General features: G+C 38.9%; 2 protein-coding genes, 1 long non-coding RNA gene and 2 pseudogenes across 3 annotated transcripts in view; 4 read left to right on the forward strand and 1 right to left on the reverse strand.

Moving 5' to 3' along the window:
- Positions 1 to 580: 580 nt before the first annotated feature.
- Positions 581 to 3008, forward strand: LOC120202751 (annotated as a pseudogene).
- An 879-nt stretch (positions 3009 to 3887) lies between these two features.
- LOC120202752 (disease resistance protein RUN1-like) lies at positions 3888 to 5349 on the forward strand. Its single transcript, XM_039203133.1, has 2 exons — positions 3888 to 4375; positions 4458 to 5349. The coding sequence occupies exons 1-2, from the start codon at positions 3888 to 3890 to the stop codon at positions 5347 to 5349; spliced, it is 1380 nt and encodes a 459-aa protein (XP_039059064.1).
- Positions 5350 to 5461: 112 nt separating this feature from the next.
- On the forward strand, positions 5462 to 6059 carry LOC120202860. The gene is made up of 3 exons (XR_005523760.1): positions 5462 to 5498; positions 5642 to 5682; positions 5942 to 6059. It is a non-coding gene; the product is annotated as an uncharacterized LOC120202860 (long non-coding RNA).
- Positions 6060 to 9912: 3853 nt separating this feature from the next.
- LOC120202753 lies at positions 9913 to 11350 on the reverse strand (annotated as a pseudogene).
- Positions 11351 to 11681: 331 nt separating this feature from the next.
- Positions 11682 to 13371, forward strand: part of LOC120202754 (TMV resistance protein N-like) — a 38203-nt gene continuing 36513 nt past the window's right edge. Inside the window, exons 1-3 of the mRNA XM_039203134.1 lie at positions 11682 to 12341; positions 12694 to 12758; positions 12800 to 12892. Coding sequence (XP_039059065.1) covers positions 11682 to 12341; positions 12694 to 12758; positions 12800 to 12892 — 818 coding nt within the window. The remainder of the gene's footprint in view (positions 12342 to 12693; positions 12759 to 12799; positions 12893 to 13371) is intronic.

Consider the following 13371-nt stretch of genomic DNA (forward strand, 5'->3'; position numbering starts at 1 on the left):
AGCTGATTCCGTCGCTGTCCGTCCACCGTTCGTCGATCCGAAACCACCATCGTGTTCGTCTTCGACCGGTGAACAAAATCCTGTAAACCGATCATACCAAAACGTTGTCTAACATCGTGAATTTCGATTCAAAGTTTCGACTTTTTTTTAACACCACCGCTATGAAAATCGTCAATTCATCATCGATCGTTGCTCCGTTTTCGATACCTCCCGCACCATCATGTTCCTTGTGTCGTTCCGAGTCCACCGGTGTCCGTCGCGTCTCCGCCGCTAGAATCCAACTTTTACTTTGACAAAGTCCAAGTAAACACATCTGCCATGTGCAACAGCCAACAGATGACTGACCATTGAAGTTCATCTCATTTCTGTTTTGAACAATCTGTTGCCAATGGATCATTGGTTTCATTTTCACAACATTTATCCTCAAGTAAAATGGATATAAATGTCAATGGTGGGGCTCCATAATTGTGACCCTTCTGAGAGTATCCTCCGTACAATCCAGACTTCATTGAAAAGTCTCCTCTATCATTTTCTTATGCAAGAAATTAATGTTTTCTGAATATATAGGTTGAACAGGATAATGTCAAAGTTGGACAACTGTTTATTTTTAACTCTACCTCTAGTTGATGTACAAAGCCTTCTCAGGTACAATATTGCTTCCTCGGTCCTCGCTCTTTGGTATCATTAACATGGCTTATTTCCTCTCACTTCTCTCAACTCTCTTCTTCCTCATAGTGTCACCTTCTTCTTCTCAACCCATCTAGTTCTTCTTCCCCAGATTCAAACACTTAAATGACCCCAACAACTTAACATTAACAGGGGTGTCACAGATTGAACAAAATGGCATGTTACGCTTAACTAATTACACCCCTCGTTTAGTGGGTAAATCAAGAACACAGAAGTAGTTGAAGATTGGAGCTGGAGATTGACGAGGCGGATTCGGTCGTGTTTACAAAGGAACACTTGGAAATTCAAACACTCAAGTTGCTGTCAAGCAAGTTTCCCATGAATCAAGGCAAGGTTTACGTGAATTTGTTGCAGAAATTTCTAGTATCAGAAGGCTTCAACATCGGAATTTGGTTCAGCTATTGGGATGGTGCAGGAGAAGAGGCGACCTTCTTCTTGTTTACAATTTCATGGCTAATGGCAGTTTAGATAAGTTTTTGTCTGATGACCCAGATTCAAACATTAAATGACCCTCACAACTTAACATTAACAGGGGTGTCACAGATTGAACAAAATGGCATTTTACGCCTAACTAATTACACCCCTCGTTTAGTGGGTAAAGCTTTTTATAGCTCTCCATTTCGATTCAAGAACTCTACTAATGGCTCATCCTTTTCATTTTCAACCTCGTTTGTTTTGGCCATAGTTCCCGAGTTTCGACGCTTTGGTGGTCACGGCCTTGCTTTCACAATCACCACTTCTGTAGATCGCAGAGCACCTTCAGATCAGTATCTAGGAATCTTCAACACGACCGATATGGGTAACTTCTCGAACCATCTTGTTGCAGTTGAGTTCGACACGGTTCAAGATTTTGAGTTTCGAGACATGGACGACAGCCAGATCGGTATTGACATAAACAGCTTGCACTCAAATGCTTCAGTCTCTGCCAGTTACTACACCCAAGGTGGTTCCACAAAGCAAAATCTTACTCTCAAGAGTGGGAAACCAATCCAAGCTTGGATTGATTACGATTCAGTTGAGAACGTCATGAATGTAACGATTGCACTTCAAAAAGACCATCTCCCCTTGTCTTTTCATGTAGATCTCTCACCGTTTCTTCACGAGTTTAAGTATGTTGGTTTCTCAGCTTCTACAGGCCATGTTCTTGCCAGCTCTCATTATATTTTAGGGTGGAGCTTCATTCCCTGGACCACCAAAAAAACATACAACATTAACAGTTGGTGTCTCGGTTTCATCTGCTGTTGTCATAATTGCTCTTTCCATTGCAGTTTATGTCATTATCAAAATCAAGAACACAGAAGTAGTTGAAGATTGGTAGTTGGAGATTGGCCACAAAGATACTCCTACCGAGAACTCAAGCAAGCAACCAACAGTTTCAGTGACAAAACTTTACTCGGACGAGGTGGTTTCGGTCGAGTTTACAAAGGAACGCTTGGAAATTCAAACACTCAAGTTGCTGTCAAGCGAGTTTCCCATGAATCAAAGCAAGGCTTACGTGAATTTGTTGCAGAAATTTCTAATATCGGAAGGCTTCGACATCGGAATTTGGTTCAGCTATTGGGATGGTGCAGGAGAAGAGGCGACCTTCTTCTTGTTTACGATTTCATGGCTAGTGGCAGTTTAGGTAAGTTTTTGTTTGATGCCCTATAACTATCCTGAATTGGGACCAAAGATTTAGGATCATAAAGGGTGTGGCTTCTGGTCTTCTCTATTTACACGAAGGATATGAACAAATTGCGATTCATAGGGATGTTAAGGCCAGTAATGTATTATTAGATGATGAGCTGAATGCACTGTTAGGAGATTTCAGCCTTGCAAAATTGTATGAACATGGTTCAAATCCAGGGACAAGTCTAATTGTAGGCACAATGGGATATATAGCACCGGATCTGCCCAAGACAGGAAAGGCCACAACAAGCTCCGATGTCTATGCTCTTGGTGCACTCTTGCTCGAGGTTGCTTGTGGGCGCAGGCCTATTGATCTCAAAGCATTGCCCGGGGAAATAGTGTTGGTTGATTGGGTATGGGAAAAGTTTAGGCAAGGGAGGGTCCTTGATGTGGTAGACACTAGGCTCAATGGCCAATATGATGAAGGTGAGATGATGACGGTGCTTAAGTTAGGCCTAATTTGTTCAAATGACGTGCCTGCGGCATGGCCAAGCATGAGGAAGTTAGTAAGGTATCTTGATGGAGAGGTTGACTTACCAGAAAATTTGACACCACCAGCTGCATTTCATGGGGGCGCAGAGGGATTTGATGCCTTTGTGCATTCGTTCTAGTCCTCATCCTCATCCCCGTCATTGGATAATATGATTTCATATCCATTCTTGGAAATGGTAATGCCGATACTAGCTAGCTTCGCTTTTATTTCAAGCTCTCCACTTCCTGAGGACAAACTATATACTGTATTGTGTTTCAAGTTAGGACTAATTTCTCTCACGAACATGATGTTTCAATGATATTTTTTCTGATCCAATATTTTTGGCCAAATATAATCAATCATAGTTCAAAGAAAAATATGAATTCAGTTAAAATCAAATCATTAGAATCATTTCTAATTTTCTCAAATGTGTATTCAATGGCCGCAATGCAATCATAAGTTCTTGTTGCCCTAGGAGGAGGATGCTGATGGTGGTGACATTTTCTTTGACCGGAGCAAAGTAGAAGACGATGGCAGTGAGTACTAGTTGATCATGGCTTGAAGAAGTTACTTCCTTAGGCTTGTAAAGTTATTATCAATTCCTCTGGCTGCAATTACTCAGATGACTTTGGAAATCAAAGTTTACCTTCTTCTCCATAAAGAAATGTGGGACTTCATAATTAATGTTTAATTGACAAGTCTCCCTCTATCATTTTTCTTATACAAGAAATTAATGATCTCTTAATATTTATAGATTGATTGATGTGAAACGTAGAAAGTGGTGGGAAGTAGAACAAGTATGACATGACACGGTTATGGAAAAAAAATATCAATCATAGAAGCTAGCCCCGAGTATACTCATTGAACTAAAGCGTGGAAAAAGCAAATCATAGCCAGTAGACACATGGCTTCGAAAGAAAACTTGGACAGATTGACGGGAGATAGAATAGGATAATATCAGAGTTTGAGAACTATTATTTCTTGTTGATGAACAAAGCCTTCTCAAATACAAATCAATCTCAAATCCATAACCCCAAAATTTTCCTTCTCATAATTCATCATGTCATTGTTACCTTCAACTTTATCATGTATTTCTAGAAAGAAATACGACGTTTTCTTGAGTTTTAGAGGTGAAGATACCCGCAAAAACTTCACAGATCATCTCTATGATGCTCTAAATCGAAATGGAATTATCAGTTTCAGGGATGATTCAAAGATGGATGCCGGTGAAGAGATCGCACCACAACTTTTCCGAGCCATTCAACAATCGTGGTGCTCGGTAATTGTATTTTCAGGAACCTATGCCTTTTCAAGTTGGTGCTTGGAGGAGCTTGCTGAGATTGTTAAACAAAAAAACGAGAAAGGACATAAAGTGTTTCCAATTTTCTGCGACGTGAATCCATCTGATTTAAGAAAACAGAAAGAAAAAGTTGAAGAAGCATTTGCCAAACATGCAGAGAGATACAAGGAAGATAAAGAAAAGATTCTAAGGTGGCGAACTGCTTTGACTCAAGTGGCTAACATCAAAGGATGGCATTTAAATGACAGGTAAACCATTCTTTTCTTTCCTGTTTTCTTGTTTAATTACTTTAATAATTATAAAAATGAACTGAATTTTATTTCTTTGTAGGCATGAATCAGAGTTTATTGGAGATATTGTTAGAAAAATATCAGCAAAATTATGTCAGACATATCCAATTGTTCATGATGAGTTGGTTGGAATTAGTTCACGCTTGGAGGAGTTGCATTCCAAAATAAAGATTGGGGAAGATGACATCCGCATCATAGGAATTTACGGAATGGGTGGCATCGGTAAAACAACTCTCGCAAGAGTTGTATACGACCAAATGTCATCTCATTTTGAAGGTAAATGCTTCATTGCTGACGTTCGAGAAGTTTCAGACAAATTTGGACTCGTTTCTCTACAGAAACAACTTCTTTTCCAGATCTTGACTGGTGAAGTCTTCGAAATTTTCAATGTTCATGAAGGGAATGCCATAATTAGCCGCAGATTATCTAACAAAAAGGTCCTTGTTGTGGTTGATGATGTGGATAATTTACAGCACTTGAAATGCTTGATTGGAAGGCATGATTGGTTCGGTTTAGGGAGTAGAATCATTATAACAACAAGAGATGAACACTTGCTCCAATCTTACCGAGTTGATGATGTGTATAAGCCTTCAACATTGAATGACAGCGAGGCACTTCAACTTTTCAGTTTGAAAGCTTTTGATAGTGAGACAGCACCAAATGATGTTTTCATTGAGCTTTCTGAACATGTTGCAAAATATGCCAGTGGTCTCCCCTTAGCTCTTGAAGTCTTGGGTTGTTTTTTATGCGGTAGAGATGTAGCTCAATGGAGAAGTGTAATCCAAAGACTTGAAAAGGATTCTAACAAAGAGATTATTGACAGACTTCGAATTAGCTTTGATGGATTGGAAGAAACGGAGAAGAACATATTTCTAGATATAGCATGCTTCTTCAATGGGGAATCGATGTTCTCATTAAGAAGTCTCTTCTAACAGTTGACGAAAACAACATATTATGGATGCATAACTTACTACAAGAAATGGGAAGAAGAATTGTTCGGGAAAAATCTATTGAGGAGCCTGGAAAACGTTGTAGATTGTGGGACGAAAAGGATGTATATCATGTGCTAACGAAGAACACTGTAAGTCATTCCAGAGAAATTGCATATTATATTAATGTTAAAGACAGAAATGATACACACAATGTAATTTTTCACAAGTTTTATCACAGAAATTACCTCATTTTATTTTGTGTTTCTTATGTCTTACTTTTGAATGTTTTTAGGCTACGGAAATGATTGAAGGCATGATCATTGACAATAAAAGGTAGGAAAACATACATAAACATGCACCCATGTGTAAATTTCATATTTGGTCAAAAGTGGCCCTTAAAGTTTTATTATATCACCGTACTTTTATTTTGAAAATCCTTGAAGAATCATCTCTATGTTTCTATTCGGATGTGTGGGATACGACAGAGCATAGATAAATTAAGTGTTGGAGCAGCCTTGCTTTTAGGTATGGAATGCTTTGGGATATTTTCAAATTTGAACTGAATTTTCGTTGTTTTACCCTTGGTTATCAGGATATCCAACAAGATGCTCAATTTGAATGTTAATGCTGTCTCGAAGATGAAAAAATTGAGATTGCTCAAAGTCCTTTGCCTCTCAAATTGTGATGAACTCAAATATCTTCCTAATGCGTTACAGCTGTTAGATTGGATGGGATATCCTTTAAGATTCTTACCTCCAAGCTTCCAACCAGACAACCTGGTTGCACTTCTCTAATTCATATGATCATTGTTTTTTAACTTATTTTAGGAATATTAACTAAATCTTCTCTAATTTATTATTATTTTCAGCATCCCCTGTATAAGTTGAAAGTGCTCAACCTCAAAGGGTCCGAAAACCTGATCGAGACACCGGACTTTACAACAGCCCCAAATCTGGAAATTTTGATATTGGAAGGTTGTACAAGAATAGTAGATGTTCATCCATCAGTCGGAGTTCTTTCGAGGCTTAAACTTCTGAATTTAAGAAGCTGCACAAGTCTTAGGAATCTTCCAACCAAAATTGGAATAGAATCTCTTGAAACATTAATCCTAAAAGATTGTAGAAACCTTATTAGTCTCCCAAGCAGCATAGGTGGGTGTAAATGTCTAAAAACTCTTGATCTTTCAGGTTGCTATGAAGTTGAAAATTTGCCGGAGAATTTGCAGCAAGTAGAGTTGTTGGAAGAGCTTGACTTAAGTGGAACTGCCATAGCAAAACCGCCATCCTTCATTTTTCAACTTCAAAATCTTAGAGTTTTGTCTTTGAATAGGCTCAAGACACCATCATCTAAGTTAGCACCAAATCTAGCTTCTCTTTTCCAGGTATTCCAAAGAGGACGGATCGAGTCTGTGCCTCTTATGTTACATTCATTGTCAGGTTTGATTTCATTAAGAGAGCTGAAACTTAGGAGCTGCAATCTTCGTGAAGGAGATATTCCAAGTGATATTTATTGTTTACACTATTTGGAAAAGCTTGAGCTTGGTGGTAACAATTTCATCAGAGTACCTGTGTCTGGTGTTAGATTTCCCAGTCTTCAATATCTTGGATTGTCAAATTGCAGGGAGCTTAAATCGTTTCCTAGTCTTGGTGCTTCTCGAGAACTATTTGCAGCTCCATCAAAGGTTTTCAATGCAGTGGATTGGACACGGAGTTCTGGCCTTCACTGCTACAGATTGGTTGAGAATAGCAATGCATTAACAATACTGAAATACCGTCTTAAGGTCGATTTATCATTCTTTCGTATTTACTGAATCTCGTTTTTAAATAATTATATTCTTAGTTACCAAGCAACATAAGTTTTATTTTGCAGCAAGTTGCATATTTAAAAAAAAGTTTTGATGGTGTTATACCTGGAGGTGAAATACCAAAATGGTTCAGGCATCAAACAGTTGACTCTTCAATCAAGATACCACTGCCTAAAAATATTCAGAATGATAGTCAATGGATCGGAGTTGCTTTCTGCTGCATTTTTGTCAACGATGATGCTTCAAGGAATGAGGAACTCACATGTGATGCTATTATCCATCATAGAAATTCTGGACAAGCTGATTCTGATGGATCTGGTTTTCGGGATAGAAATCCTCGACGTGTCTCAGGGGACGGTTGGATTTTTTCTAAAGAATATAACCAGCCCATAATAAAGGACCACCTTTATTGTTGTTTTTTGTTCCATGACAGATTATATACATTTTCCTTAGAGGATAAATGTGGTGAAAGTGAAACTGAGAATTCATCAACATTGGATTGCTCAAATCAGGAATTCGATGAACTCAAGTTTTCTATCACATCCGATGATAGTCACATAAGTGTTAAGGTGAAGAAATGTGGGCTTCGAATAGTTTATCAGAAAGATTTGGATGATATCAATGAAGATTCTGCCGCAGATGGATCAATAGCTGAAGGTCCCCTTATAAGGCGAAGACATAATGTTTATGAAGAGACCGAGGCCGAGCCACAACCAAAAAGGATACACAAGTTTTTCAATTTATGATGGGCCGACCGGGGAAGAAGGATTAGTTACTATTTGATTTTATTAAAGACTCATCGGCTGAAGATGAGGACAACACATTAAAGACTCCCTCTGAGAAAAGAAAAATGGAGAAGCAGAGGAAGACTGAACGAGCTGAAGATTTCATTCTAATGTGGCTTACTATTTGAGGTGGCAGAGGTTGAAAATGCGGATCTTCGAAGGGCACTACTCAGAGCCCTGGAAGAGCTATTTGATCTACCTTCACAAACAAAAGAGCTCTATGTTTCTAACAAGCCTTTCGTGACTATTCGGGGGTTGCAATTGGACTGTTACATGTATGGTTAAATGGTCGATTGTGTGTCTTATCACTGCATCGTGATGAAGGGAAACAAGGTACGATACATTTGCAAGGTTCCAGAAAAGCTTCTAGATGACCAAAATGGCTTGTTCATGATAAATTCTTGCAGGCTTCATCAAATACGAGTATTCTTGATTCCGACATCATTCGCCCTAGTCCTTCTGGCAGCAGGTGCAACTGAAGTCATGGCTACAACCGGAATCATGGACATCATTCGCCGTTGTTGCTATTTTCTTGTAATTTGATTTGCTCAAATCTCATTTGCATTCTCACCCCCGACGTCCAATTATTATTATAATACACCATTAACCTTCAAACTCTATAATTGTAAGTGCACCAGAGGAGGACGTTGCGAGTCGTAATTTACTTGAACATGTAATAGGTAGGAACCAAAAGGGTTGAATCCATTGTAAGTGTATTCTCTATCTCGGAAGAATCAATTGTACGAATCAGAATTTTTTTTAATGAAAATTAGAAAAGAAACAAAGCCTAGGAACGCCTAAACTATTGTTCCATCCATGCCTACAGCAGTGACTGCTTCAGCATGGTAAAGCGATAAAATCCCATCTGGAGGAGAACGAAAGAGTCAAGGCCAAAAGGTAGGTTCCATGCTAACTTCGCCATGGCGTCTGCGATCTTATTACCTTCCTGAAGCACATGAGTAAATTTCACCTGCCAATCACGTCTAATAAAATCCACGATATGTGGAATCAAAGTAGAAACCAACTTCATATTTGTACCTTGCTGCAGTATCATCCTTGCTATCTGTCTCAAGAACTACAAGTCTTAACCCCAAATCCCCAAGCTACTTTGAGGCCTTCCAGAACTCCCAAAGTTCTGCATCCAACACCGAACACACTCCTATGGCTTTCGTGGAACCACCAATCCCTTCCCTAGTAGCATCACGAATAACTCCACCAGAAGTTGTTAGACATGAAATAGGTCTCTAAGCACCATCTGTATTGATCTTAAATCAACCTGGTGGCAGAGGACTCCAACAAACTGCTCGGTCCATCCTATTTGGACCATTTACCGACGTTAAGAGTATGTCCCGAGCATGACCAGCCTCCACTACTAAGCGACGACTACGCTGCAAAATACTCTCCATCTCTAAAGATTCCGGTGCAAAAATAGAATGGTTTCGTCTCGTCCAAATGCTCCACAGAATGGACCAAAATAGCACATCCCAATCATCTGAGTTCAAAGGAAAATAATCTGGCCACTGAAGATTCAGTTGAATCCAGTCCATGATGTTCATGCTGAAGAACTCAACAAGCCGGTCTGGTTTGATTAATTCCTGTCAGGCAGTATGCGCCACAATACACTCTCTAAAAGCATGAGTTAACGATTCCTTTGCTGCACCACAGGAGAGACAGCTTTCATCATTTGTCATGTGTCTTCGCGTCCGTTCTTCCTTTGTCACAATCCGACCCTTACAAATTAACCAAAGAAGGAGACGCACTCTTGGTAATCCCTGAAATTTTGCAATCGTTTTCCAAAGTTGATTCTTCTGACTATTTCCATCAGACAATTGTAGGCGCTAGAGACAGAGAACTGACGATTATTTTCCAAAATCCACCCTGGTTTCCAAAATTCACCAATCAGCAAGTAGCAGTCTTATCAATATGAAGGCAATATATATATATACAATCAATAACTATCTCCAGTTGTTTTCTTCATCCAACCGGAGATGTTTTAGCAGCGAGAAGAATGAGAGCTCCCCAGTGGTAACTTGTCCGTAGCTTCTTGTACTTCTGCACAAAGGCCCCGATATCTATTTCCCCATAAAGAAGCTGCCTGTTCACTATTTACGATTCCTCTTCTGTTGCATTCATTGCATCTACAAAGAAGTAAAACCATCTTTAAGTACTCGCATCTAAACCCCAGTAACGTAGGTAATATACTATTAATATGTACCTTGAAGCCTATGCATAACGATGCAGGGGAGTAGAACTTCAGAGTTTCTTCTTTCCGTCTCTCGAGCTCGTTTAGTTTTTCCTCACCTGGTTCCTTAGCTCCATTATTTGTGGTTCTTTATCCAAATTGTTCCCTGTTTATTGAAAACATATAAATGTGAAGTTGTCTCCCTATGCACATTTCTCTATCTGTGAAATTTATAGCATTATCATAATACTAAATGGAATAAGAACTCACTAGCAAGCTGCACAGTCTCCTTGTGAAGTTCATCTCTTATCTGGCAAAAAAGTTAATTCCGAACGAGTAAGAAACCGAAAAAACCAATGAGATTCAGAGTAACAACGAACATGATTTTCTCGCCGCACGCATGCCAGTTCAAATAAATGGTTCTAAAACATAGCTAAAGTGCAACCCCCATCAAGATGCCAACAAGGAACAGCAAATATAACACAAAGCAAGGTCACGAAATAGCGAAGATCCATGCTCGGATCGAAAAGCAAACCTAAACAAAAGAAATAACGGAAAACCTAAAAGATCTGGCCAATCGAAATTAACAGGCTAAACACTATAGGTTTGATCCTATATAAGTTTAAATATAAGATTATCCCGGAGGTCAATATGAACACGGGATCATCTTCAAGTCAGTATTTCGAGGTAAGTATTCCTTTCCATGTCTATTAAACAGGAACATAATCCATTGAATTCCAAAACATCAGAACCTTATTAACCTTATTAAATGATAACTTATCTTCATAGTCAGCATTTGGACACATGAAATGACAACAGCAGCACATGAAAATTGAAAACTAGCAATACGAATCAACAATCTGAATAGCTAGTATCCTAAAGATTTTGATATCGGGGTCGGTTAATCAATACCCCTTGTTATGCTATGGCCTAAAAGCTAAACCAGTAATCTTTGAGACCGAAGAAGTGAACTAGCTTCGAGAACCAAGCGACCTCCTTCCCTCGTCTGAACACCAAAACAGAGAACCAAGAAGCCAAACGAAAATCCGAAGGCTACATTTTTACAATTTCATTTTGTTTGTTTGCTTGCATGCGTGGCTGCTGATGAGCATTCGGGGGGACCACTTGGGTTGCATGAGCGGGCGGTTAGGAGGACCGACCGATGTGGAGAAGTGCCTGGTGCAGGGGACCAGCGGTGCACATTGTTGATGAAGCATTCGGGGGGACCATATTTGAGTGGCTATTTAAAATAAAATCTTGAACGTCAATTTCTCCACCAAGTATGAATCGGATCGAATTCAAACGTTGAACGCTCAAAATTCTTCTTCGATCAATTAATATCCACTCAGACAAAATTAGGGTATTACATAAAGTTAGGAGTATTGTAACCAATTGAGATATTAAAACTTTGAAGGCGAGTGATACTAATAACTCAGTTTTGAAAGATTATCGTTAATAAATAAGGTAATTTTTTTCTTCTATAGTAAGATAATGGTTTTTTATTCTAAACTATGTTCGGGGATTATTCTAAAGATGTGACCTTCTTCTTGTTTACGATTTCATGGCTAGTGGCAGTTTAGGTAAGTTTTTGTTTGATGACCCTATAACTATCCTGAATTGGGACCAAAGATTTAGGATCATAAAGGGTGTGGCTTCTGGTCTTCTCTATTTACACGAAGGATATGAACAAATTGCGATTCATAGGGATGTTAAGGCCAGTAATGTATTATTAGATGATAAGCTGAATGCACTGTTAGGAGATTTCAGACTTGCAAAATTGTATGAACATGGTTCAAATCCAGGGACAAGTCTAATTGTAGGCACAATGGGATATATAGCACCGGATCTGCCCAATACAGGAAAGGCCACAACAAGCTCCGATGTCTATGCTCTTGGTGCACTCTTGCTCGAGGTTGCTTGTGGGCGCAGGCCTATTGATCTCAAAGCATTGCCCGGGGAATTAGTGTTGGTTGATTGGGTATGGGAGAAGTTTAGGCAAGGGAGGGTCCTTGATGTGGTAGACACTAGGCTCAATGGCCAATATGATGAAGGTGAGATGATGATGGTGCTTAAGTTAGGCCTAATTTGTTCAAATGACGTGCCTGCGGGATGGCCAAGCATGAGGAAGTTAGTAAGGTATCTTGATGGAGAGGTTGACTTACCAGAAAATTTGACACCACCGGCTGCATTTCATGGGGGAGCAGAGGGATTTGACGCCTTTGTGCATTCGTTCTAGTCCTCATCCTCATCCCCGTCATTGGATAATATGATTTCATATCCATTCTTGGAAAATGGTAATGCCGATACTAGCTAGCTTCGCTTTTATTTCAAGCTCTCCACTTCCTGAGGACAAACTATATACTGTATTGTGTTTCAAGTTAGGACTAATTTCTCTCACGAACATGATGTTTCAATGATATTTTTTCTGATCCAATATTTTTGGCCAAATATAATCAATCATAATTCAAAGAAAAATATGAATTCAATTAAAATCAAATCATTAGAATCATTTCTAATTTTCTCAAATGTGTATTCAATGGCCGCAATGCAATCATAAGTTCTTGTTGCCCTAGGAGGAGGATGCTGATGGTGGTGACATTTTCTTTGACCGGAGCAAAGTAGAAGACGATGGCAGTGAGTACTAGTTGATCATGGCTTGAACTGAAGTTACTTCCTTAGGCTTGTAAAGTTATTATCAATTCCTCTGGCTGCAATTACTCAGATGACTTTGGAAATCAAAGTTTACCTTCTTCTCCATAAAGCAATGACTGGGTAACTCTTAACTTTGATTTGATTCTCATAATTGAAGCAATGCTTGTCAAATGTGGGACTTCATAATTAATGTTTAATTGACAAGTCTCCCTCTATCATTTTTCTTATACAAGAAATTAATGATCTCTTAATATATATAGATTGATTGATGTGAAACGTAGAAAGTGGTGGGAAGTAGAACAAGTATGACATGACTCGGTTATGGAAAAAAAAATATCAATCATAGAAGCTAGCCCCGAGTATACTCATTGAACTAAAGCTTGGAAAAAGCAAATCATAGCCAGTAGACACATGGCTTCGAAAGAAAACTTGGACAGAATGACGGGAGATAAAATAGGATAGTATCAGAGTTTGAGAACTATTATTTCTTGTTGATGAACAAAGCCTTCTCAAATACAAATCAATCTCAAATCCATAACCCCAAAATTTTCCTTCTCATAATTCATCATGTCATTGTTACCTTCAACTTTATCATGTAT

This window comes from Hibiscus syriacus, unplaced genomic scaffold (assembly GCF_006381635.1).
Source record: "Hibiscus syriacus cultivar Baekdansim isolate YM2019G1 unplaced genomic scaffold, ASM638163v2 tig00009009_pilon, whole genome shotgun sequence".
Lineage (NCBI taxonomy): Eukaryota > Viridiplantae > Streptophyta > Magnoliopsida > Malvales > Malvaceae > Hibiscus > Hibiscus syriacus.